The sequence below is a fragment of the Sorex fumeus genome, unplaced genomic scaffold, assembly GCF_029834395.1.
Source record: "Sorex fumeus unplaced genomic scaffold, SorFum_2.1 ptg000022l, whole genome shotgun sequence".
NCBI classification, from domain to species: domain Eukaryota; kingdom Metazoa; phylum Chordata; class Mammalia; order Eulipotyphla; family Soricidae; genus Sorex; species Sorex fumeus.
In genome coordinates this window covers 5,275,483-5,302,082 of record NW_026606079.1, presented here as the reverse complement: position 1 = coordinate 5,302,082, position 26,600 = coordinate 5,275,483, and the positions used below count along the sequence as shown (strand labels likewise).

Genomic DNA, 26,600 nt, shown 5'->3' with positions numbered 1-26,600 from the left:
CTCAAAGCTAAATTGTGTCCCGATGTGTCCAGGCCATACAGATATGGGTCCCTGAGGGGAAGGTCCTGAAAAGGGCTTGGCCCCCTGAGAGGGAGTTTTGTGGGCAGAGTCCTGGGACAGGGCAGGGTGTCATCTCCTCAAACAAGGATCAGAACATGGACCACTTGATTCCCCTTGAGGATGCACTTGATGACTTCCACCAGCCCCTACTCAGCTTGGGTCAAGCCTTCAGCTATGAATTTTCCCTCTTCATGAATATGCAAATTACACAAGGAACACTGAGTTAAATACAGATGTGTCTGTGTCCTGACAACCTCTCACTGCTAGCAGGCACACCCACACCTTCAGAAGCCCCTCAGTGCACGGTCCTCACCATGGACTGGACCTGGAGAATTCTCTTCCTGGTGGCAGTGGCTGCAGGTAAGCGTCCACATGCCTTGGGCTGAGGGAACGGGGCCAGTCATGTGGAGTCCACCCGCTCCTGTCTGCTGTCCACAGGTGTGAATTCCCAGGTGCAGCTGGTGCAGTCAGGGGCTGAGTTGGGAAAACCTGGGACATCAGTGAAGATCTCCTGCAAGGCATCCGGATACACCTTCACCAACTACTATATGCACTGGGTGCGGCAGGCCCCGGGACAAGGGCTCGAGTGGATGGGAAGGATATATCCTAGCAATGGTGGTACAATCTACGCACAGAAGTTCCAGGGCAGACTCACACTCACTGCAGACAAGTCCAAGGGCACAGCCTACATGGAACTGAGCAGGCTGAGCACTGAGGACACGGCCGTGTATTACTGTGCAAGATACACAGTGTGACAACCACATCCTGAGAGTGTCAGAAAACCGAGGTGGAGGCAGCTGTGCTGGGTGAGGAGATGACAGGAACGCGGATCCTCCTGACTTCCTCCTCAGAGAGTCAGGGTCTGAGACACAGAATGGGGCTCACAGGGCCAGGCTTCATATGAGGGAAAGGCTCAGGCTCTCTTTCTGTCCTTCAGCAACAGCTCAGAGGAAGATGGCTTCTGTCTAGAATACCTGGTGTCACTCGTATTTTCTTTTAGAATTTTGCAGTGGATAACCCCTGATGGCACAGGAAGAACCATATAAAAGTTTAGACTGGTGTCACTGCGCATTCATAAACTGTAGATCTACCAATGGCAGACTACTATTGTCACACATTTTATTTTAAATTCTGTGTCTAAGGGACTGGAGCAATAGCACAGTGGTTAAGGCGTTTGCCTTGCACACGGCCAAATCTGGTTTGATTTCCAGCCTCCCATATGGTCCCCAAAGCACCGCCAGGAGTGATTCCACAGTGCATGAGACAGGAGTAAGCCCCATGCAACCCTGGGTGTGAACTAAAAAGCAAACAAAAAATCTGTATCTAAGCAAAAAATATTATTTTTCTCTAAAATGAAATTTGACATTGGCGTGACCCTCATATGCAGTTTCTGTGAAGCCCTGCCTCTCTGTGCATGTTTGTATCTCCATTTTTCTGAGCTGAATCCAGCCTTGGATAAGGAACAGTGGAGGAGATGACCCTATATTAAAGGGACTATAGTCACATTTCTACTTTACGTGGTAATAAGGAAATGGTCAGTGTCTATGAAGTCCTGATCTTGGGACACCTAAGCCCACCTCAGGGGAAGGTCGTCACCCAAGCACAGACACACGGTCTGGGGTGTGCCCAGGAAGGCTGGCAGTAGCATGGACCATCAGACAGAATATAGAGAGAGACCTCAGGGGCTGTTCCCTCTACCCCTGGGTCACGCATCCCAGCTGAGCTTACCTGCGTCTGACATCACCAATTGACCACTATTCCTGGGAAATATATGATATTGAGTGAGACATTAATTTTGTGCATGCCTTGAAATCTGGGAATAAATAATCACAATTTATCACTTTCTCTCAATTGATATCGAGGACATAAATCCATGCACAAATGCACACTCTAGAGAAGCCTGAAACAGCATGACTACCTGACGGGCTATCAGTCATGCAGACCACAGTATTGCTGGGAATATAGGTGCTTCTGTAGTTGGACTATGGCCATTTCTTCTTATGCAGATCCAAAATTCATAGCTGCACATTGAAAAATGTTACAAAAATTATTAAAATGGTCAATTTACAAAAAGGGAACAAAACCTTCCAAATGACAGGGAAAATGTTAATATCTGATTGAGAGTTTTCATTCCCTCCTCTAGGAGAACATTGAACATACATGAAACCGGACAACCCTTCAATTTCTGAAGGCACAATAAGCACAATATGGGCGAAAGTTCCAACTGAGGTCAATGCAGAGCACAGAAGCAGGGACACGACCTGAAGGCCAGTCTGGATTGTCAATGTGGTAGAGCAGAAAGGCACAGACAGATTCCTGGGACAGGGAAGTCCAGAAATCAGACCTGGAGGATTGTTCTCAATGCAACATTTCTGCCTCTGCACAGAGCAGGCGCCTGGATGGGCCTCCTTGGTGATTGAACTGCTACGTACAGTTCTGGAGTGTCAGACTGTTCTACGGTCTCCCCACTGTGCTCTTTGTGAATTGACAATAGAATCAAGTCTCAACAGTATGAAAGGCCTTCTTTAGACCAATGAACGCTAGGCAGAGCAGCATCTTGAACTCCTGAGAGACCTCAATGAGCTTGAGGTTTTTTTTTTTTTAATAGTATGAGCTAATATCTAAGTCTCCTGCCCCTGCGCCTGGATGTTCCTTGCCGGGGTCCCTTGGAGGGGAGCGGGTTGAGCTTTCCTCCCCGCCCCGACCAGGGCTCCGGCAGCCGAAGACCTCCAGGACCAGCCACCACCATGCTGAGACCACTCTCCGCACACATGAAGGTACTGGCAGAGGGACAAAGCCACACGGGTTCCGGGGATGAGATCTCCAAGCCTACTCGGATTGGAGTCGAGCATCCTCCACCCAGATCCTCCAAATCCAGTAGGCAGGGGTCACACCCACCACCTGGCCCCCTGGCACCGTGTAATCCCATCAACGGCCAAGACTCAGAGACTACAAAATCCAGCTCCCGATACTGCGCGGCCGCATTTGCGGCCCCGCGACATCTTATCAGGACATCTTTTTTATGACATCTTATTATCTCATTCCTACTCTGGACAAACTTGCAGGCTATCGAATGTAGCCTGCCCACAGGGCAGAGTCTGGCAAACTCCCTGTGGCGTACCAAATATGCCAAATACCAGTAACAATGATGGGTCTCATTCTCCTAAAGAGCCTTGAATATAATCTCAGGGCTAGGATGAAAGAGACGTTACTGGCGCCTGCTTGAGGCAATTGACGATTAACACGATGATGAATGAATGAATGAATGATGAATATCTAAGTCTAGGAAAAAGAGAATCCATAAGAACTAACACACGGCTTGAAGCCAGCCAAAAGTGTGTGTTGGGCAAAGGGCAGTTAGGATAGAGAAGGGACCAACATGACAATAGTTGGAATTGATCACTTTAGGCACGAACTGAGTATTGAAAGTAGGTAAAAGAATATACCTATAACCTTTCAGTATCTGTCTTGCAAACCATAATTCCACAATGAGACATACCAGACACAGAGAGAGAGAGACAGAGAGAGAGAGGGATGGAGAGAGAGAGAGAGAGAATAGTGCCTGCCTGCCATAGAGGCAGCTGGGGTGAGGAAGGGCAAGAGAAAAACTTGGCACATTGGTGGTGGTTATTATACAAATGCTGACCGACTTTGACCGTGAGTGTGGAAAGGTAGGACTACAGCTGAATCTTACGAAGACAATGTTTATGAGAAACAGCCTTGTTCCTGACGCCCCATTCGCTCTCAATGGAACGACCATCTCCGAATGCAACAGCTATGTGTACCTAGGTCGAGAGGTCAACATGAGAAATGACCTGGCACCTGAGCTGCGCAGGAGGAAGAGAGCGGCTTGGAACGCCTTCAAGAACGTCGAAGAAATAGCTAAGAGGACGAAGAACCTCCGGCTCCGGGCACATCTCTTTGATTCCACTGTTCTTCCTGCATTAACATATGCCTCAGAGACCTGGGCCCTACGCAAACAAGATGAGAACGCCATTCAGGTCTCCCAAAGAAGAATAGAAAGAGCTATGCTTGGAATATCACGTTTCACTCAAATGAGAGAACGAATCCGGAGTTCTGACATCCATCAACGATCAAGGATCAGGGACGCTGTCTCATATGCCAAGGTGTCGAAAATCAGATGGGCTGGTCACGTAATGAGATTTAAAGACGACCGTTGGACTAGAGCTGTTACTGATTGGATTCCACGGGATATCAAGAGACCGCGTGGCCGCCCACCTACCAGATGGTCAGACTTCTTTGTCAAGATCATGAACGATCGGTTTGAGGCCCTCCATGTTCCCGGAGCGAAGAGATGCCATTGGGCTACACTAGCACGCGACAGGGACAAATGGAGACGTTACTGGCGCCCGCTCGAGCAAATCGACGACTAACGGGAAGTTAAGTGATTAAGTGAAGTGATTGGTGGTGGTAAATGTATGCTGGTGAAGGGTTGGGTGTTGGAACATTATATGTTTGAAACTTAGTCATGAACAACCTTGTAATTGTGTATCTCACTGTGGTTCAGTTCAAAATAAATAAGTTTAATTTTCTTAAAATGATGGATATCTAGTCATTATGTAAAAATAATATTATCCAAATATGGAAAATCTATATTGAAAGAGCTATGCTTGGAATATCACGTTTCACTCAAATGAGAGAAAGAATCCGGAATTCCGACCTCCATCGAAGATCAAGAATCAGGGACGCTGTCTCGTTTGCCAAGATGACAAAAATCAGATGGGCTGGTCATGTAATGAGATTTAGAGAAGACCACTGGACTAGAGCTGTTACCAACTGGATTCCACGGGATGGCAAAAGACCGCGTGGCCACCCACCTACCAGATAGTCAGACTTCTGCATCAAGATCACGAACGATCGGATTGAGGCTCTTCGTGTTCCTAGAATGAACAGAAGACATTGGGCTACACTAGCACGCAACAGGGACAAATGGAGACGTTATTTGTGCCCGCTCAAGCAAATCGACGATTAAAGGGGAAGTCAAGTGATCAAGTGATGAAAAATCTATATTTTTCTTTTACTTGGGGAGCACAGCTGAAGTACTATGTGTTTATTTCCTATATGTGTCCTGGTTCCACCTGTAGTGCTCAGGTATCAATTCGTGGTCCTGGAATATGATCTTGGGACATTTACATGGAGAGCATGTCACTGAATCTGTCCAATTGCTATTCACTTAAAATCACTTAACTTCCCGTTAGTCGTCGATTTGCTCGAGCGGGCGCCAGTAATGTCGCCATTTGTCCCTGTCGCGTGCTAGTGTAGCCCAATGGCATCTCTTCGCTCCAGGAACATGAAGGGCCTCAAACCGATCGTTCATGATCTTGACGAAGAAGTCTGACCATCTGGTAGGTGGGCGGCCACGCGGTCTTTTGACATCCCGTGGAATCCAATCAGTAACAGCTCTAGTCCAACGGTCGTCTTTAAATCTCATTACGTGACCAGTCCATCTGATTTTCGACACCTTGGCAAATGAGACAGCATCCCTGATCCTTGATCGTCGACGGATGTCAGAACTCCGGATTCGTTCTCTCATTTGAGTGAAACGTGATATTCCAAGCATAGCTCTTTCTATTCTTCTTTGGGAGACCTGAATAGCATAGGGCCCAGGTCTCTGAGGCATATGTTAATGCAGGAAGAACAGTGGAATCAAAGAGATGTGCCCGGAGCCGGAGGTTCTTCGTCCACTTAGCTATTTCTTCGACGTTCTTGAAGGTGTTCCAAGCCGCTCTCTTCCTCCTGCGCAGCTCGGGTGCCAGATCATTTGTCATGTTGACCTCTCGACCTAGGTACACATAGCTGTTGCATTCGGTGATGCTCGCTCCGTTGAGAGCGAATGGGGAAACAGGAAGGAGGCTGTTTCTCATAAACATTGTCTTCGTAAGATTCAGCTGTAGTCAGACATTTCCACGCTCATGGTCGAAGTCGGCCAGCATTTGTGCCGATTGGCTGATGTTTGGTGTTATTAAAACAATGTCATCAGCAAAGCGGAGGTGGTGTAGTTGCCGACCATCTAACTTCACTCCCATTCCTTCCCATTCCAGTTGTCGCATGATGTTCTCGAGGGTGGCATTGAAGAGTTTTGGTGAAATGGTATCACCCTGCCGAACCACTCTCTTGGCATCAATGATCACTTCTTGTAGAATGGTCAGATCCTGGTATTAAATCCCCACTACAGCTCACAGAGGATCTTGATGTATTGGGTTTGAATGCCCTGATTGGCTAGGGATTCAATGACCGCTTCCAACTCAACAGAATAGAAGGCCTTCTTTAAATCAATGAACATTAAACAGAGCAGCATCTTGAACTCCTGAGAAACCTCAATGACCTTGGTTATTGTGTGGATATGGTCAATGGTGCTGAATCCTTTGAGGATCCCAGCTTGCTCGCATGGTTGTCCTTAATCCAGTGTTCTGCCAATCCTATTTAGGATGACTTGAGTGAACAACTTGTAGATGACAGACAATAGGCAGATCGGGCGATAGTTGCCAATGTCATGGATGTCTCCCTTCTTGAACAGTAGTACGGTCCTGCTGGTTTTCCATTGGGACGGAACCTTGCATTCAGACAGGTAGCGAGTGAAGAGCCAAGCCAGTGTATTGATGAGTACTGACGGTAGGTTCTTCAAGTGTTCAGGTCTGACCTTGTCTGGACCGGGTGCTGTTTGTTTCTTTACCGACGAAATGGCGTGTCGGATTTCAGAAGGGAGAATGTTGGGAACGACCTATCCATCCTGTGCATTTGGTATGTCGGCAAGTGCACATAGCTATCGAAGAGATTTGAGTAGAAGTCATGGATAATCTTCTCCATTGCCGTTCTGGAGGATGTGATGGATCCATCAGGACGTCGGAGGGCACACATCTTGGTCTTGTAGTTGGGGAAGGACAGGCGGGCGTTACGAATACTTTTCCCAGCTTCTGCCGCATCTACCAGTACCTCTGCTCTTCTCTCTTTGAGGTCTTCCTTGATCGCATCTCTGCACTACTTTGCAAGCTCGGATGTTAGCTTACGGTTCCCTGAGGCATGCGCCAAACAACGCTGGTGAATAAGCTCAAGAGTTTTCGAAGACTGGCGTTTTTTTATGGCTATCTCTCTCTTGGCGTTCCTCACACATTCATGGAGGTGCTGAACCAGTTGATCATATTCCTCGTCAATGTTGTCAACAACGGCATCTTCCCATGTTGCGGCAATAGTGCCAAAGAGTTCCCAGTTGATGGTCGTTCTGGGAGTTCTCTTTTTGAACTTTGCAGCCCTTTCTCCCCACTCTGAGAAGTAGAATTTTGCATGAATGAGACGGTGGTCCGATCCCGCTTGGAATTTTGGGACAGCAGCGACATCGGTCAGGCAAAACCGTCGATTGAATATGATGTGGTCTAATTCGTTGTGGAATCGTCCACCGAGAGACTCCCATGTCCAACGCTTAGATTCTGCCTTCTGGAACTGTGAGGTACCATGGATGATCCTGGTCGACATGATGAACTCAGACAGTCTCTCACCCTGTTCGTTCCATTCTAGGCCATGGGTCCTGATGAGAAGTTCTTCAGCTGATCTTCTCGGTCCTATCTTGGCATTAAAATCACCCACAATGATCTTATAGAAGGTGTGGTCTTCTTTATAGAACTTCTCTAGCTCCATGTAGAACTTCTCAATTTCTCTTTCATCATAATGAGATGTTGGTGCGTAGACAACGATGATACAAACTGCAGGCAGTGAGTCACATCTATTCAAATGTAAACTTCCGATTTCGGTTGTTAGGCATTCGAATGAATCAATGCTCTTGGCCAAGTTTGTGTTGACAAGGACACCGACGCCTCTGACACCTCTTTTATCGCATGTTCCGAGGAACAATTATTCTCCAGTGTCGAAAACGGCATGGTGAGATTCGTGCCTTCTTGTCTCGATCAGACCAATGATGTCGTATTTGATCATTCGCGCTTGTACCATCAGATCCTCGATGGATGCATCTGACGCTAGCGTATGTGCATTGAAAGTACAGACGATCATTTTTGTCTTTCTTCGTTGTGGCAGCCTAGTTCGGCCTTTAGATTTTGTCGGCCTCTCCTTTCTCATCCTCTCAGTGCTGCCATGTCGGTGAAGCCTTCAGGGTCAGGTGAATGAGACCAGTTGTAGTTGCTGCTTTTGTCATATCGAATACACAACGGATAGCTTGCCAGGCTCTTCCATGCGGGCGGAATACTCTCGGTAGCTTGCCAGTCTTTCCGAGAGGGATAGAGGCTTTGGGGGCGACCTCTAATCACCCTTGTAGGTATTACCATATTTGAACCCTATCAATTATGGTATGACAATTCTGGAAGATGAGTATTTATTTTCTCATGATGTGTCTCACGGCAGAGGCTTTGCGGTAGTGTCCATTAGGGCTGGAGCGATAGCACAGCGGGTAGGGCATTTGCCTTTCATGCGGCCAACATGGCCGACCCGAGTTCGATTCCTCCACCCCTCTCGGAGAGCCCGGCAACTACGGAGAGTATTGGATATGCCAGACACAGTAACAACAAAGTCTCCAATGGAGACATTACTGGGCCCGCTCGAGCAAATCGATGATCAACGGGAGGGCCTTTACCTTTACCTTAGTGTCCACTACCCAGCCGTCGCCACACTCCAGGATGCTTTCCGGACCCGTGTGGCAGCTCCGGGCAAGACACACGCACGACTGAAGACCCACAGAATAAGATAAGCGGAAGTCTCTGAGACCTTGGACTCCAGCTTGGCGGACCCAGGAACAGAGTTTCTCTGCTTACTCCCACCAACCACAGGTGACAAAGGGATTCTAATCAGGAGCCCCACCCTACCCAGACCTGTCTGTTTCCATCAACCACCCAGGGATCAGATCGCACACAGAAGACCCGCCCTACACAGAAAAATACCCCACTGGCAGACTTCCACTATCGACACAACGAAATAGACCACATCATATTCAATCGACGGTTTTGCCTGACCGATGTCGCTACTGTCCCAAAATTCCAAACGGGATCAGACCACCATCTCCTTCATGCAAAATTCTACTTCACAGAGCAGGGAGAAAGGGCTACAAAGTTCAAAAAGAGAACTCCCAGAACGACCACCAACTGGGAATTCTTTGGCACTATTGCGGCAACATGGGAAGATGCCATTGTTGACAACACTGACGAGGAATACAATCGATTGGTTCAGCATCTCCATGATTGTGCGAGGAATGCCAAGAGAGAGATAGCAACAAAAAAACGCCTGTCTTCGAAAACTCTTGAGCTTATTCTCCAACGTGGTTTTGCGCATGCCTTGGGCAACCGCAAGCTATCGTCCGAGCTCGCAAAGCAGTGCAGAGATGCGATCAAGGAAGACCTCAAAGAGAGAAGAGCAGAAGTGCTGGTAGATGCGGCAGAAGCTGGGAAAAGTATTTATAACGCCTGCCTGTCCTTCTCCAACTACAAGACCAAGATGACTACCCTCCGATGTCCTGATGGATCTATCACATTCTCCATAATGGCAATGGAGAAGATTATCAATGACTTCTACTCAAATCTCTTCGATAGCCATGTCCACTTGCTGACATACCAAATTCCACAGGATGGATATGTCATTCCCAATGTTCTCCCTTCTGAAATCCGACACGCCATTTTGTCAGTAAAGAAACGAACAGCATCCCGCCCAGACAAGGTCAAACCTGAACACCTGAAGAACCTTCCATCAGTATTCATCAATACACTGTCTCGGATCTTCAAACGGTACCTGTCTGAATGCAAGGTTCCATCCCAATGGAAAACCAGCAGGACTGTACTACTGTTCAAGAAGGGAGACATCCATGACATTGGCAACTATTACCCGATCTGCCAATTGTCTGTCATCTACAAGTTGTTCACTCGAGTCTTCCTAAATAGTATTGGCAGAACACTAGATGAAGCACAACCATGCGAGCTAGCCGTGTTCCGCGAAGGATTCAGCACAATTGACCATATCCACACGATAACCAAGCTCATTGAGGTTTCTCGGGTGTTCTAGATAGCGCTTTGTTTGACGTTCCTTGATTTAAAGAAGACCTTTGATTCTGTTGAGACGGAAGCGGTCATTGAAACCATAGACAATCAGGGAATTCAAGCCCAATACATCAAGATCCTCTGTGAGCTGTATTGTGGATTCACTACCATGATCTCACCATTATACAAAGAAGTAATGATTGATGTCAAGAGAGGGGTTCAGCAGGGTGATACCATTTCACTGAAACTCTTCAGTGCCACCCTGAGAATATCATGCGGCGACTGGAATGGGAAGGAATGGGAGTGATGATAGATGGTCGGCAACTACACCACCTCCGCTTTGCTGATGACATTGTTTTAATAACAATAAACATCAGCCAAGTGGCACAAATGCTGGCCGACGTTGACCGTGAGCGTGAAAAAGTAGGACTACAGCTGAATCTTATGAAGACAATGTTTATGAGAAACAGTCTCGTTCCTGATGCCCCATTCGCTCTGAACGGAATGACCTTCTCCAAATTCAACAGCTATATGTACCTAGGTCGAGAAGACAACATGACAAATGACCTGGCACCCGAGCTGCGTAGGAGGAAGAGAGCAGCTTGAAACGCCTTTAAGAATGTCGAAGAAATAGCTAAGAGGAAGAAGAACCTCCGGCTCCGGCCACATCTCTTTGATTCCACTGTTCTTCCTGCATTAACATATGCCTCAGAGACCTCGGCCCTACGAAAACAGAATGAGAACGCTATTCAGGTCTCCCACAGAGGAATTGAAAGAGCTATGCTTGGAATATCACGTTTCACTCAAATGAGAGAAAGAATCCGGAGTTCCAATATCTGTCGACGATCAAGAATCAGGGATGCTGTATCATTTACTAAGGTGTCAAAAATCAGATTGGCTGGTCACGTAATGAGATTTAAAGACGACCGCTGGACTAGAGCTGTTACCGACTGGATTCCACGGGATGTCAAAAGAGGCATGGCCACCCACCTACCAGATGGTCAGACTTCTTCATCAAGATCATTGAACGATCAGTTTGAGACTCTTCATGTTCCTAGATCGAACAGATGCCATTGGGCTACACTAGTACGCGACAGGGACAAATGGAGACATTCCTGGTGCCCGCTCGAGCAAATTGACAACGAACGGGAAGTTTAGTGATTAAGTGAAGTGACTGAGTCTTGGACGTTGATGGGATTACACGGCGCCAGGGGGCCAGTTGGTGGGTGTGACCCCCGCCTACTGGAATTTGAATGATCTGGGTGAAGGATGCTCCACCAGTGAAGTAAAGACCCTGAATTCAATCCTGTGTTAAAGATAACAAGAGGTTGAAGCGCCTGAGAGCCCAGAGGCTGCAGGGTGGGGACCAGGCTGCAGAGGGCGCCAAATCCCAAGAGCACCGAGTTGCAGGCTAGAAGGTGTGATGGGAGAAATGGGAGCAGAGGGGCAGAAATCTTCTCAGAATGGATTTCTTCACTAAAACTAAATTTGCCTTTCTCAAGATAGCAGAAATTAAGATACGTATAAGACACAGAAGATAAAATTTTACACACCTATCATTTTGGAAGGCACATTTATCATATTGATGAGGCAGTAAAAATCCACATGCAGGTGGTGTTTCTGAACTTCTTAATATCTCCAATGGAAACCTCTGGAGCATTAGAATGGTTTTGTAGTCTCATTGTAGTATCTCTTGTGGAGTCACAGGATCCCAGAAATAACCTCAAAGCCCAGGTGTATCCAGATGTCTCCAAGCCATACAGATGTGGATGGTCCTGAAGGGAAGGTCCTGAAAGGGCTTGACCCTCCAGAGGGGGAGCTCTCTGTGTACAGAATCCTGGGACAGGGCAGGGTTTCATCTCCTCAAACAAGGGTCAGAACGTGGACCTCTTCACTCCTCTTGAGGATGGACCTGGTTGCTTCCAGCAGCATCTTCGAAGGTTGGACCAAGTGTTTAGCTATGAATTCTCCCTCCTCATTAATATGCAAATCATATGTGGGACACTGAGTTGAATACAGATGCGTCTATGTCCTGACAACCTCACATAGCAGGCACACCCACACTCAGAAGCCCCTGAGTGCACGTTCCCCGACCATGGACTGGACCTGGAGAATTCTCTTCCTGGTGGCAGTGACTGCAGGTAAGCGTCCCCGTGCCTTGGACTGCGGGAACGGGGCCAGTTATGTGGAGTCCACCCACTCCTGTCTGCTGTCCACAGGTGTGAACTCCCAGGTACAGCTGGTGCAGTCGGGGGCTGAGGTGGGAAAACCTGGGAGTGAAGATCTCCTGTGAGGCGTCCGGTTACACCTTCACCGACCACGGGATGCACTGGGTGCTGCAGGCCCCAGGACAAGGGCTCGAGTGGATGGGATGGCTAAACACTAAAAGTGGTGGTACAGGCTACGCACAGAAGTTCCAGGGCAGACTAACCTTCACTGTCGACAAGTCCAAGAACACAGCCTACATGGAATTGAGCAGGCTGAGCACTGAGGACACGGCTGTGTATTACTGTGCGAGAGACACAGTGTTACAACCACATCCTGAGTGTGTCAGAAACCTGAGGGGGATGCAGCTGTGCCGAGCGAGGAGATGACAGGGACGCTGATCCTCCTTCCTTCCTCCCCAGAGAGTCAGGATCTGAGACACAGAATGGGGTTCACAGGGTCAGGCTTCATCTGCGGGAAAGGCTCAGGATCTCTCTCTGTCCTTCGGCAATAGCCAACAGGAAGATGGCTTCTCTCTAGAACATTTGGTGTCACTCATATTTTCTTTAAGAATTTTTGAGTGGAGGGGCTGGAGCAATAGCACAGCAGGTACAGTGTTAGCCTTGCACGTAGCCAACCCGGGTTCGATTCCAAGCATCTAATACGGTCCCTCGAGCACCTCCAGGAGCAATTCCTGAATGCATGATCCAGGAGTAAGCCCTGTGCATCGCTTGGTGTGACCCAAAAAGCAAAAAAAAAATAAAAGAATTTTTCAGTGGAGTGCCTCAGATGGTACAGGACGAACCATGTGGAAGTTTGGGTTAGTGTCACTACACATTCGTGGGCTGTAGATCTACCCATGGCAGACTTATTGTCACACTTTCTTTTTAATTCTGTGGTTCAGCAAAAATTTCTTTTCCTCTAAAATGAAATTTGAGTGTTGGTCTTAGGATCCACTTCTGGAGTTTCTGTGGAGTTTCCCGGACGAGACCAGTGCAGTCTCCTGCCCCTGCATCTGGCTGTTCCTCGCTGGGGTCCCTTGGAGGGGAGCGGGTTGAGCTTTCCTCCCCGCCCCGACCAGGGCTCCAGCAGCCGATGACCTCCAGGACCAGCCACCACCATGCTGAGATCACTCTGCACACATGAAGGTACTGGCAGAGGGACAAAGCCACGCGGGTTCCGGGGCCGAGATCTCCAAGCCTACTCGGATTGGAGTCGAGCATCCTCCACCCAGATCCTCCAAATTCCAGTAGGTGGGGGTCACACCCACCACCTGGCCCCCTGGCGCCGTGTAATCCCATCAGCGGCCAAGACTCAGAGACTATAAAATCAAGCTCCCAGAACGTCTTATCAGGACATCTTTTTATGACATCTTATTATCTCATTCCTACTTTGGACAAACTTGCAGGCTATCGAATGTAGCCTGCCCACAGGGCAGAGTCTGGCAAACTCCCCGTGGCGTACCAAATATGCCAAATACCAGTAACAATTATGGGTCTCATTCTCCTAAAGAGCCTTGAATATAATCTCAGGGCTAGGATGAAAGAGACGTTACTGGGGCCTGCTCGAGGCAATCGACGAATAACAGGCCTTAGGATCCTCTTCTGGAGTTTCTGTGGAGCCCTGTCCCTCTGTGCATGTTTGTATTTTCATATTCCTGAGCTGGAATCCTGCCATGGACAAAGACAGTGGAGGAGATGACCCTACATGAAAAGGACCATTGTCACATTTCTCCTAACACGTGGTGGTAAGGAAAAGGTCAGGGTCAGGGACTGCGAAGTCCTGATGTTGGGGGCATCTCAGCCCAGCTCAGGGGAAGGTCATTACCCAAGCACAGACACAAGGTCTGGAATGTGCCCAGAAATGCTGGAAGTAGCATGGACCAGCAGACAGGATCTAGAGCAAGTCCTCAGGGTCTGCTCCCTCACCCCAGGACTCATTAATCCAAGCTGAGTTCACCTCTTGTCTTATCTCACCAATTGATCAATATTCCTGGGAAGTATATGCTATTGGGTGAGACATTAATTTTCTGCATAAATTAGGATTGTTTTGTAATCTCATTGACTGTACCACCACTGTTAGTGTTCAGCCACTTAGCTATTGAGTGAGACATTAATTTTCTGTAATCTGAGAATAAATAATCACAATTTATTACTTTATCTCAATTGACATTGATGACATATGTCCATGGATATATATACATGCCCAAAAACATAGACTAGATGAGCAGAAAACAGCAATATATACATACATGTACATATATGTGTGTGTGTCTTCTATTAGTGTCCACAGGGAAGCCTCAGACAGCATGACTATTTGATGGGCTATCAGTCATGAAGACCACAGTATTCCTGGGTATATACGTGCTTTCAGAGTTGGACTATGAGGTTTACTTTTTATGCAGAATCCAAGATTCATATCTGCACTTTCAAAAATGTTACCAAATTTATTAAAATGGTCAATTTACAAAAAGTGAACAAAACTCTTCCCAATGACAGGGAAAATGCTCATATCTGATATGAGAATATCTTCATTCCCTCCTCTAGGAGAACATTTAACATACATGTATCAGGACAACCCTTCAATTCCTGAAGGCACAATGAGCACAATATGGGCTAAAGTTCCAACCGAGGTCAATGCAGAGCACAGAAGCAGGGACCTGACATGAAGGCCAGCCTGGACTGTCAGTGTGAGTAGAGCAGAAAGGCACAGATTCCTAGGACAGGATAGTCCAGAAGTCAGACCTCGAGGATTGTTCTCAATGCAACCTTCCTGCCTCTGCACAGAGTAGACACCTAGAGGGACCTCTTGGGGACTGAACTGCTACCTACTGTTCTAGAGTGGTCAGACTGATCTCTGTCTCCCCACTGTCCTCTGTTTGCAGTGACACCTCCAAGTGACAACTGGGAATGCCACGTTTTCAAATCACCAATCACTCTCCTAGTGCTACACACTTCCAACTGAATTCAGAAGTCTGGATCATTGCCCTGAAGACATTTAACTCATAAATATCACATACATGAGAAACACCTGGAAAGAGTCCTGTCTACCCTCTGTGAACCTTACCATGCTTACTGAGTTGAAAATCACTCAACTTTCTGTAATCTAGGAAAAACTAGAGGATATCATGCTAAGTAAATCAGTCAGAGGAAAGGGAGAGATGCAGAATGATCTTTCTCATAATATAGAGCTTAAAGGATCCACGGCATGGTAGCAACAGTCGCTAAGAGCAGCTAGATAGATGAACTGACCCACACAGTTGAGTGTTTTGGGGTAAGGGGCTTTTACCCTGACTTTAATCTCTGAATCCTCACAAAAACACCCGGTTCCCTGAACTCCAAGACTTAAATCTGTTTCAATCTCCCAGGCCCCATACCAAGTGCTAGGGCCACAGAACAGTTGTCCCAGTTGCAAACAGACAGGATCTTGGGACAGAAATTGCTCCCTGGTGAGCAGAAGTGTCGGGAAGTCTCCTAGCCTGACCTAGGTCTAACTATCCACCCGTGTCCTGGTACAGACAGGATCCTCAGTTCGCTTTACTCAGTCCCTGGAGGAGACTTTCAGTTTCCTGTTCTGGGGAGGCCCAAGGCACACAGGCTCCTGTGTTTAACATTTTGGCAGGGGACGCTCAGCTCACATTTGAAATGATAGGAATAAAGAAAATGTTTTGGTTGACACTAGGGGCATGTTATTTGCCCGTTGTAGATACTCAGGAAAATACTCTCCTCTCAAAAGTGTTAAATTCAAAATTGGTATAGTCCGATCCATAACCTGTCTTCCCTGATGAGGTCTCAGCATGAAGTAAGGAGCAGCTCCGTGGGTTTGGGAAAATGTCCCCCTTGCAGAGACCATTGATCAAATGCTTAAACTCCAGCTCCCTGCATGTACTTATCTCGTAATTACAGGGATTTTGGGAACAAGGAGATGGTCCATCTGTCTTGTACAGTAGATGCTTAAAAGTTTATGAGTGCAGCATAGCCAGGACATCGACACCCACACGTGCTCTAGACCTTAGTCATATGAAAGAGATTATTGGGAGAACAATGGGTCTATAGAGGCTGAGAGAAGATGCCTGTGTGCACTAAGGAGCAGGTGGCAGAGAGAAGTAGGGGATTGTTAAAACTGGAAGAAGCTGCTAGAGCACTGGCCTTGATGCTCTAAGGCAGAGGCAAGGTTGAAGTATTGCTGACGCCAAAGTTTTCTGTTTCCCAGCATGGTACTGGAACAAAGGCAGAGCTGCAGACCAATGGAACAGGGTTGAATATACTGACATCTCCCCAAAAACATATGATCATCTAGTCTTTGACAAGGGAGCAAGAAATGTGAAGTGGAGCAAGGAAAGCCTCTTTAACAAATTGTGCTGGCAAAACTGGACAGCTACATGGAAAAAATGGGCTCAGATCTCTGCCTAACACCATGTACAAAAGTAAGATCAAAATGGATGAAAGACCTCACCATCAGACTGGAATCCATAAGGTACATTGAAGACAAAGTTGGCAAAACCCTCCATGACATTGAAGCTAATGGTATCTTCAAAGATGGCACGCCACTGGCCAAGCAAGTGAAAACAGAGATAGACAAATGGGACTATCTTAAACTAAGAAGCTTCTGCACCTCAAAAGAAACAGTGACCAAAATAAAAAGACAATCTACAGAATGGGAAAGGATATTCGCCCAATACACATCTGACAAGGGGTTGATATCAAGGATATACAAAGTACAGGTTGAACTCCACAAGAAGAAAACATCCAACCTCATAAAAAAATCGGGCGACAAAATGAACAGAAGCTTTCTCAAAGAAGAAATCTGAATGGCTAAAAGGCACATGAGAAAATGCTCTACATCATTAATCATCAGGGAGATGCAGATCAAACCACAATGAGATATCATCTCACACCACAGATACTGGCCCACATCCAAAAGAACAAAAGCAACTGGTGCTGGCACGGATGTGGCGAGAAAGGGACCCTCCTTCACTGATGGTGGGAATGCCAACTGCTTCAGCCCTTTTGGAAAACAGTATAGACTATTCTCAAAAAATTAGAAATTGAGTTCCCATTTGACCCAGCAATACCACTCCTGTGAATATATCCCAGAGAGGCAAAAAAGTATAGTCGAAGTGACATCTGCAATTGTTTGTTCATTACAGCACACTTTACAATAGACAGAATCTGGAAAATACCTAAGTGCCCGAGAACAGATGACTGGTTAAAGAAACTTTGGTACATATATGCAATGAACTACTATGCAGCTGTTAGAAAAGATGAAGTCATGAAATTTACATACAAGTGGTATTACATGGAAAGTATCATGCTAAGCAAAATGAGAAAGAGAGGGACAAACATAAAAAATTGCATTCATCTGGGGAACATAAAGTAAAAAATTAGAAGATTAACACCCAAGAATAGACAAGATAAGTACCAGGAGTTTTATTCCATGGCTCGGAGGCCAGCCGCACATGCTAGCAGATAAGGCAGCTCACATAGAGAAGGGAGCACCAAATAAAGGGTGTTGGGAGAATCCTCCCAGGATGGGAGATGCATGCTGAAAGTAGACTATAGACCGAACATGATTGCCACTCAATGCCTCTTTTGCAAACCACAGCACCCAAAAGGAGAGAGAGAACAAAAGGGAATGCCCTGCCCCAGAGGCGTGGTGGGATGAGGGAGATGGGGCATGGTAGGAATACTGGGATCATTGGTGGTGGAGAATGGGCACTGATGGAGGTATAGGTACTCGATCATTGTATAACTGAAACCCAAGCACAAAAGTTTGTAAATCTACAACTGTACCTCATGGTGTTTCACTAATAAAAAATTTTAAAAAAATAATAAATGAATGAAAAGAATTGTATTTCTGTTCACAGATATTTAGCAATCAAATTTTCACAAGATATCAAATACCCATACTATACTCAAGGATATTGATCGTTAGTGGGACTTGGAAATTCTACTGGCCTATGAATCAAAGACGCCAAGTAATCTACTGACAGTGACATTAATTTTTTTTAAATGTAGGAGTACTGCTATTTATTTAGCCACTGATTAGCTGATTGAATTGGGCATGAACTCCACAGCGACAATAATTTTAGCAAGTTAAATTGTTTGTTCTTAGCATTTCTGTCTTTGTACTGTGACCCTTCGTTCTCCCGTTGCACGACTTCCCCTCTCCAGTCCTTTCTCTGTAACCCAGACTTACTCTAAGTTCTCTGTGAGCAGTGATGTGATTCAGGCATGAGTGATCCCCACGTGGGGGCAGGAAGGATTTCCTTCTCCTTGGGCTGTCTCTGAACACGTCCCTGGGGAAACTTGTGTGAATCAGGCTGGGCTCATTTCCCAGTGCTTACACTTCCTGTCCCGTCTAGGTGCTCAGGATGCTCTTCCTCTGTTCACACTGGGAATTGGGGAACTCTGAAGGACTCCCCAGACCACAGAAAGAGACGTCAGGGGCACTGCCCACCACCAGAGGACACTCGGGAGCCACCTGGGAAAAGGCCTCAGCTCCACCAGGGGCAAAGAGGGTCACCATGTGCTAGAAGCTCACAAGGGCCAATATTATGTCACAACGCAGAGACACTCAGCCCCCATCACCCCACCCACTCCCATTCATGACCCCCCACTCCCATTCATGCCCATTTCCAGCGTTTTTCCAGGGACCCTTCCCCGTGGCTCGCAGAGCAGCTCCACTCTCAGAGACACCCTCACACTCCCACACTCGTCTCTGTGATCTGTCCTTCCTGTCCCCAACACTCACCCCACTAGGCCCCCAGGACTCCAACGCCTTGAATAGTGAGTATTAATCGGTGCTTTTCTGTTTGTTATTATTTTTATAGCTTTCTCTTTGATATTCATGTAAGATGTAGAACAGCTTTTCCTAATTTTTCTCCCTCCTTCTAGAAATCTCCTGTGATCTATTTTAAAAGTCCAGGACTGAGAATAATCCAAGAAGACTTGAGTCATGAAGAGAAACCCATGATATATCCCTAGAGTGAAAGGCTATTGTGAGTCTCCTTCATAACACCCTACATACACTTACACAAATAGGAAGCACTGCAGAGACCATGAGGGAGGGCTGAGGTGTGGAAAGAGGAATACCATGGACCAATGGGAAACACTGGGGTAAGGGGTTCTTCTACTGTTTTGGGTGTGATTGTCACTACACAGGTGTTCATATATGTCAGTTCTCATGAAACATTAACGATCTATAATCACTTAATCACCTAATCACTTAACTTCCCGTTAGTCGTCGATTTGCTCGAGCGGGCACCAGGAACGTCTCCATTTGTCCCTGTCGCATGCTAGTGTAGTCCAATGACATCTGTTCGCTCCAGGAATATGAAGGGCCTCAAACCGATTGTTCATGATCTTGAGGAAGAAGTCTGACCAACTGGTAGGTGGGCGGCCACGCGGTCTTTTGACATCCCGTGGAATCCAGTGGGTAACAGCTCTAGTTCAGCGGTGGTCTTTAAATCTCATTACGAGACCAGCCCATCTGATTTTTGACACCTTGGCAAATGAGACAGCGTCCCTGATTCTTGATCGTCGATGGATGTCAGAACACCAGATTCTTTCTCTCATTTGAGTGAAACGTGATATTCCAAGCATAGCTCTTTCTATTCTTCTTTCGGAGACCTGGATACCGTTCTCATCTTGTTTGCGTAGGGCCCAGGTCTCTGAGGCATATGTTAATGCAGGAAGAACAGTGGAATCAAAGAGATGTGCCCCGAGCCGGAGGTTCTTCGTCCTCTTAGCTATTTCTTCGAAGTTCTTGAAGGCATTCCAAGCCACTCTCTTCCTCCTGTGCAGCTCGGGTGCCAGGTCATTTGTCATGTTGACCTCTCGACCTAGGTACACATAACTGTTGCATTCGGAGATGGTCATTCCGTTGAGAGCGAATGGGGCGTCAGGAACAAGGCTGTTTCTCATAAACATTGTCTTCGTAAGATTCAGCTGTAGTCCGATCTTTCTTTCCACACTCACGGTCAAAGTCGGCCAGCATTTGTGCCGCTTGGCTGATGTTTGGTGTTATTAAAACAATGTCATCAGCAAAGCGGAGGTGGTGTAGTTGCCAACCATCTATCTTCACTCCCATTTCTTCCCATTCCAGTTGTCGTATGATGTTCTCGAGGGTGGCACTGAAGAGTTTCGGTGAAATGGTATCACCCTGCCGCACCCCTCTCTTGACATCAACGATCACTTCTTTATAGAATGGTGAGATCCTGGTAGTGAATCCGCAATACAGCTCACGGAGGATCCTGATGTATTGGGCTTGAATGCGCTGATTGGCTAGGGCTTCAATGACCGCTTTCGTCTCAACAGAATCAAAGGCCTTCTTTAAATCAATGAACATTAAACAGAGCGGCATCTTGAACTCCCGAGAAACCTCAATGAGCTTGGTTATCGTGTGGATATGGTCGATGGTGCTGAATCCTTTGCGGAACCCGGCTTGCTCGCATGGTTTTCCTTCATCTAGTGTTCTGCCAATCCTATTTAGGATGACTCGAGTGAACAACTTGTAGATGACAGACAATAGGCAGATCGGGCAATAGTTGCCAATGTCATGGATGTCTCCCTTCTTGAATAGTAGTACGGTCCTGCTGGTTTTCCATTGGGATGGAACCTTGCATTCAGACAGGTAGCGAGTGAAGAGCCGAGCCAGTGTATTGATGAGTACTGACGGCAGGTTCTTCAGGTGTTCAGGTCTGACCTTGTCTGGGCCGGGTGCTGTTTGTTTCTTTACCGACGAAATGGCGTGTCGGATTTCAGAAGGATGAACGTTGGGAACGACATATCCATCCTGTGGAATTTGGTATGTCGGCAAGAGGACATGGCTATCGAAGAGATTTGAGTAGAAGTCATGGATAATCTTCTCCATTGCCGTTCTGGAGGATATGATGGATCCATCAGGATGTCGGAGGGCAGTCATCTTGGTCTTGTAGTTGGCGAAGGACAGGCGGGCGTTATGAATACTTTTCCCGGCTTCTGCCGCATCTACCAGTACTTCTGCTCTTCTCTCTTTGAGGTCTTCCTTGATCGCATCTCTGCACTGCTTTGCGAGCGCGGATGTTAGCTTGCTGTTGCCTGAGGCATGCGCCAAACCACGCTGGCGAATTAGCTCAAGAGTTTTCGAAGATAGGCGATATTTTGTGGCTATCTCTCTCTTGGCATTCCTCTCACATTCATGGAGATGCTGAACCAGTCGATCGTATTCCTCGTCGATGTTGTCAACAATGGCATCTTCCCATGTTGCCGCAATAGTACCAAAGAGTCCCCAGTTGGTGGTCATTCTGGGAGTTCTCTTTTTGAACTTTGTATTCTATTATAGATCATTAATAGGTCATGGCCTTTTGTGAATTTTATTGCTAATCAAATTCTTACATGGTAAGAATAGACAGAGTCAGAATTGATGTGAAGAGTCACACTCCACGTACCTCCATGCATCCAGGTCTCCAACATACTTCAGAAAATAGAATAAAGACAACTTTTTCTCAATAGAAAAAAACAAGTTCTTAACAGCTATCTAACCCGTATTTTGTTTATGTTGCTTGTTTTGACTTTGTGTTCATTTGTTTTGGCCAGACCCTGTGATGCTCAGGGATTTTTTTTCTGGATCTGTACTCAGGAAATACTCTTGACGGTACTTGGGGTATCACATAGAATATAGGGGATCGAACCTGGGTTGGCCATGTGCAACGCAAGTGCCCTACTACTGTACTATGCCTTGTCCCTTGTTGGTTTGGTTGTGTTTTTTGTGCCATTTATGGTATACTCCTGGCTCTGTGCTCAAGGATCACTCCTGGTGAAGGCATGGAAAATCATGTGAAGGGCAGGGAATCAACCTGATGAACCACATGCACGGGAGAAATCTTCCCCCTCTACTGTCTCAGTATCTCTAGTTACTGGGGACGATCCTGGAGAACAGGGACCAAGGTGGGATGCTCTGAGTATTAACAGACACACTGAAGAGAGAAATGATGTTGCTCAGGTACTAACATCCTAGTTGAGAGCTCCAAATGCCCAACACATTGAGAGTCATTACTTAGAACCAGGAATCGTCAGGAGACAACATTCTTAGGTTAATTTTCTAACTTAGTTTTTCTGAGTTTAGCTCTTACACATCCCAGGGCCTTAGGTGTCACTGTATCACTCTCATCCCATTGATCTTCAAATTACTCCAGTGGGCACCAGTAATGTCTCTATTCCTACCAGCCCTGAGATTTTATCAGCCTCTAGTTACTTGTTCTTTCCCAACGATTGGAGGCTCTTTCATGGTCAGGGGAATAAGGGGAATTAAGTAATTGGGCCTTAGGTAATCGGGACAAATACCTTTAAACCAAGAGACGTTTCTCTGGGACAAAGAAAGAGTCTGAGCAGAAACAGGAGCCTGCCTCACTGGTGTTACAGATATCAGGGCCCTTTTATCTGGGCATACTGCCTTTCTCCTGATTCTATCTTAACACTTCTGGTGCCCAAAACGTTGATAACTGTTAGTGACTATGTGGATTCCTTTTGTCTAAATAGTGCAACAACACTTAAACTCTATTTTGAGTACAATTTAAAAACCATTTAAGCTTTTGTGTGTGTATACTATACTATGTAACTTAGCACAGTGGGTAGGGCGTTTGCCTTGCATTAGGCTGACCCGGATTTGATTCCTCCATCCCTAGGAGAGCCCGGCAAGCTACCAATAGTATCCCTCCTGTACAGCAGAGCCTGGAAATCTCCCCCCGCATATTCGATATGCCAAAAGCAGTATCAAATCTCACAATAAAGATGTTATTGGGCCTGCTTGAGCAAATCGATGAACAACGGGAGAGCAGTACTATACTATACCATGATATAGAAGTAATACTGTACAATTACAGGATTTATGTAAAAATAAACAAATACATCAATTCAATTGTTTGTCATGTAATAATTGCATACTGGAATATGCAGAGTTTCTGAATATTTTCCTGGTCAAAAACAAACAAACCCAGAACCCCACACCTGCTCTGGAGTCCTCCCTTCTCTGTACAAACTGAAAGAGAGCTTTTTATAGAGAACGAGGACATGCAAATAAGACTCATTCCACAGTGATGAAAACAGCCCAGCACAGTCTCAGATCTAGGACAGGAGTCAGTTCAGGGGTTCCCAGGGGCTCCATACTGACTCACACAGAACCAACAAAGGTATTTGTCCCGATTACCTAAGGCCCAATTACTTAATTCCCCTCATTCCCCTAACCATGAAAGAGCCTCCAATCGTTGGGAAAGGACAAGTAACTAGAGGTTGATAAAATCTCAGGGCTTGTGGGCTCAGCTGGCTTCTCCTGGTGGCTGTGTTAGGAGGTAACTCATGGACGAGAGAGACATGGAACATGGGAGAGATGGGAGAGTCAAATCCTCTGTGTGAGGATAGTTTCCTGACCAGGATGTCTTTGTGTTTGCAGGGGTCCAGTGTGAGGTGCAGCTGGTGGAGTCTGGGGGAGACTTAGTGAAGTCCGGTTAGTATCTGACACTCTCCTGTGTAGCCTCTGGATTCACCTTTAGTGACTACTGGATGAGCTGGGTCCGCCAGGCTCCAGGGAAGGGCTTGGAATGGATTTCAGACATTAGTGGTAGTGGTGGTACTAAAAACTATGCCGACTCTGTGAAGGGTCGATTCACCATCTTCAGAGACAACAGCAAGGACACGCTCTCTCTGCAAATGAGCCGCCTGAGAAAGGAGGGCATGGCCCTATACGAGAGACACAGTGAGCCTGTGCGAGAGACACAGTGAGGGGAAGGCCGTGTGGGCCCAGAAACAAACCACCTGCAGGAGGAAGCAGGGTGAGCTTCAGGGGCGCAGGCCCCCAGGAGGCTCTTAGGACTCTCCCCTGAGGAAACGTTGCTCATGACCTGATGAATCATCTTTCTGTGGAGATCAAGACTGATCTGCCCCTCAGCTCTCAGATGACCCCATGGCCATCTTGTCCTGCAGGTTGTGGCTCTGTGTCCTCCGTGGAAAGGAGTTTGTCTCACTCTTTCTCATGTTGTAAGTTTTCACTAGTGAAACCATGACTTCCCTGGAGTCTGAGGGGTACATTATTCTCTTGTAGAAATTAAAATGACCCTGTAGGTATTATTATGGCCTCATGGTAAGGATAACTATGTCTCTCTCTGCCCCTCTGCCTTCATGGGGAGTTCTTTTCTCTGGCTTTCTGGAAGGCACCAGAACAGAACTGGGCCAGCATCTCTCAGTGACTGTCTGCCTTCCCAGGTCAGGCTCTTTTTTTCCATAAAAAGGAGAAAGTTTCCATGGTCTCTGCAAATATCTTCCTGCCTCGGTTTCCAGTTTCTGCCATCCTTGCTCTACAGGACTCTCCCCTGATGGATGGGCCTAGAGGAACAAGGTAATAATACTCAGAGTCACAGAGGGATAGAGGGGCAACGCCAGTGAGAGAGCAATAGTTAAAGACATCTTGGCTGAAAAGTCCCCAGAGATGGAGATCACAGGCACCCAGATCCAAGAAACCCAAAGGATACCAGCTAGAAGAGACCGTAATCAGAAGGACCAGCACCATAGAGATACAATTCTGAAAAGAACAAGAAAAAGAAGGAAATTATATTCAAAGGAATGTTTTTAGATTTACAGCAGACCTATCTATTGAATCTTCTGGGTCCTAGGAATATATTAGGGCACAGTTAAAAAATTTATCAAACTGAATCTTCACAAAAATTACTTTACCTAGTAACTCTCATTCACAATCAAAAGAAAGATACAATAATTCATGAATAAATAACAGTTCATAAATGTCATAGACTCAAAATCAATGTTGAAAGAAAACCTCAAGAAGCTTCTGTTAGGCAAACAAATGCAATCATCTTCTAAATAAAGATGGCACAAAACCCAAAGACAATAATCTTTCCCAATGTCAATGGTCTAATTAGAGTAAGTAAGTGACACAGGGTGGCAGAATGGATTTAAAACTTGAATCCAACATTTTGTCACCTAAAAGAAACACATTTGGATAGTCAGAGCGAAAAAGACTCAAAAGCAAAGGGTGAAGAACAATTATTTAAGAACATGTTTTAAAAGGCTGTGGTGGCCATACTAGTATCTGATGGCATGGATTGCAGGCTGAGAAAGGTTATAAGAGACAATAAAGGTCATTCCTTAACAATCAAGTGATATGTACATCAGGAAAAATTTATACTCTTAAACATATATGTACCCAATGTCAGCCAGCAAAATATATAAAACTGCTGATGCATTTAAACGAGGACATTGGAAGCAACACAATAGTAGTTGGAAATTTCAATGATGCTTTGTCACTCCTTGATAGATCAACCAGACTGAAACTAAGCAAGGAAATATTGGCTTTAAAGGAACAAATGGAAGAGAAGGGATTAGTAAATATATACAGTGCTTTTCATCCCCCAAATTCCAAATACATATTCTTTTCCAGTGCACAAGGGACATTTTCTGGATAGACCACATGCTGGGACACAAAACATTGCTCTATAAAATTAAGAGGATAGAAATTGTATCAACAATCTTTTCAGACCATGATGCACTGAAAATAAAAATAAATCACACACAGAAGAGGAGAATCAAACCAACCACCTGGAAATTGTGCAGCTCATTGCTAAATGACCAGTGGGATAGAGTGGGATAGAGAGGAAATCAAAGTGGAAATCTAAATATCTCTGGAAACAAATTAGAATGAGATACCAAAACTTGTAGGACACAACAAAAAAATATTAAGAGATAAGAGTATAGCTCTGCAAGCATGCATCAGGAAAGAAGAAAGGACCCACATAAATAATTTAATCCCATGACTTATGATCCTGGAAAATGACCAACAAAAGAAGCCCAAACCAGGCAGGAGGAAGGACACAATAAATGTTAGAGAATAAATCAAAGAGATGGAATCCAAGAAAGAATCCAAAAGATCAATGAAAATAAGAATTGTTTCTTTAAAAAAAAGATCAATAAATCACTAGCAAGTCTCTCAAAGAGATGGAATGGTAATAAACTGAATCAGAAATGAAAGAGGGAACATCAGAACAGAAATAACAGAAACTCAAAGGATAATCAGACATTACTTTGAGAATCTTTATGCCATGAAACAAGTGAACCTATAAGAGATGGATACACTCTTGGATAGCCTACCAATGTTGAACCAAGAGGATTTGGAAAGCATGAACAGATTTGCCATCATTGAGGAAATTGAAGTGGTAATTATAAGTATTTCCCAAAACAAAACCCAGGCCTGAATGCATTAACTAGTAAATTCTTTCAAGTGCTTTTCCAGAATTTCCAAGAAATTGAATAACATAAAAACTCCCATACAGAATCTACATGGCAACTATCAACCCTACAT

General features: G+C 45.9%; 1 pseudogene and 1 gene segment (V, D, J or C); both read left to right on the top strand.

Moving 5' to 3' along the window:
- The first annotated feature begins 374 nt into the window (after positions 1-374).
- On the top strand, positions 375-2,224 carry LOC130023165 (immunoglobulin heavy variable 1-2-like). The segment is given in 3 exon segments: positions 375-420; positions 499-797; positions 2,204-2,224. Coding segments are annotated over 3 exon segments (366 nt in total).
- Positions 2,225-12,144: 9,920 nt separating this feature from the next.
- Positions 12,145-24,013, top strand: LOC130023164 (immunoglobulin heavy variable 1-2-like; annotated as a pseudogene).
- The last annotated feature ends 2,587 nt before the right edge of the window (positions 24,014-26,600 follow it).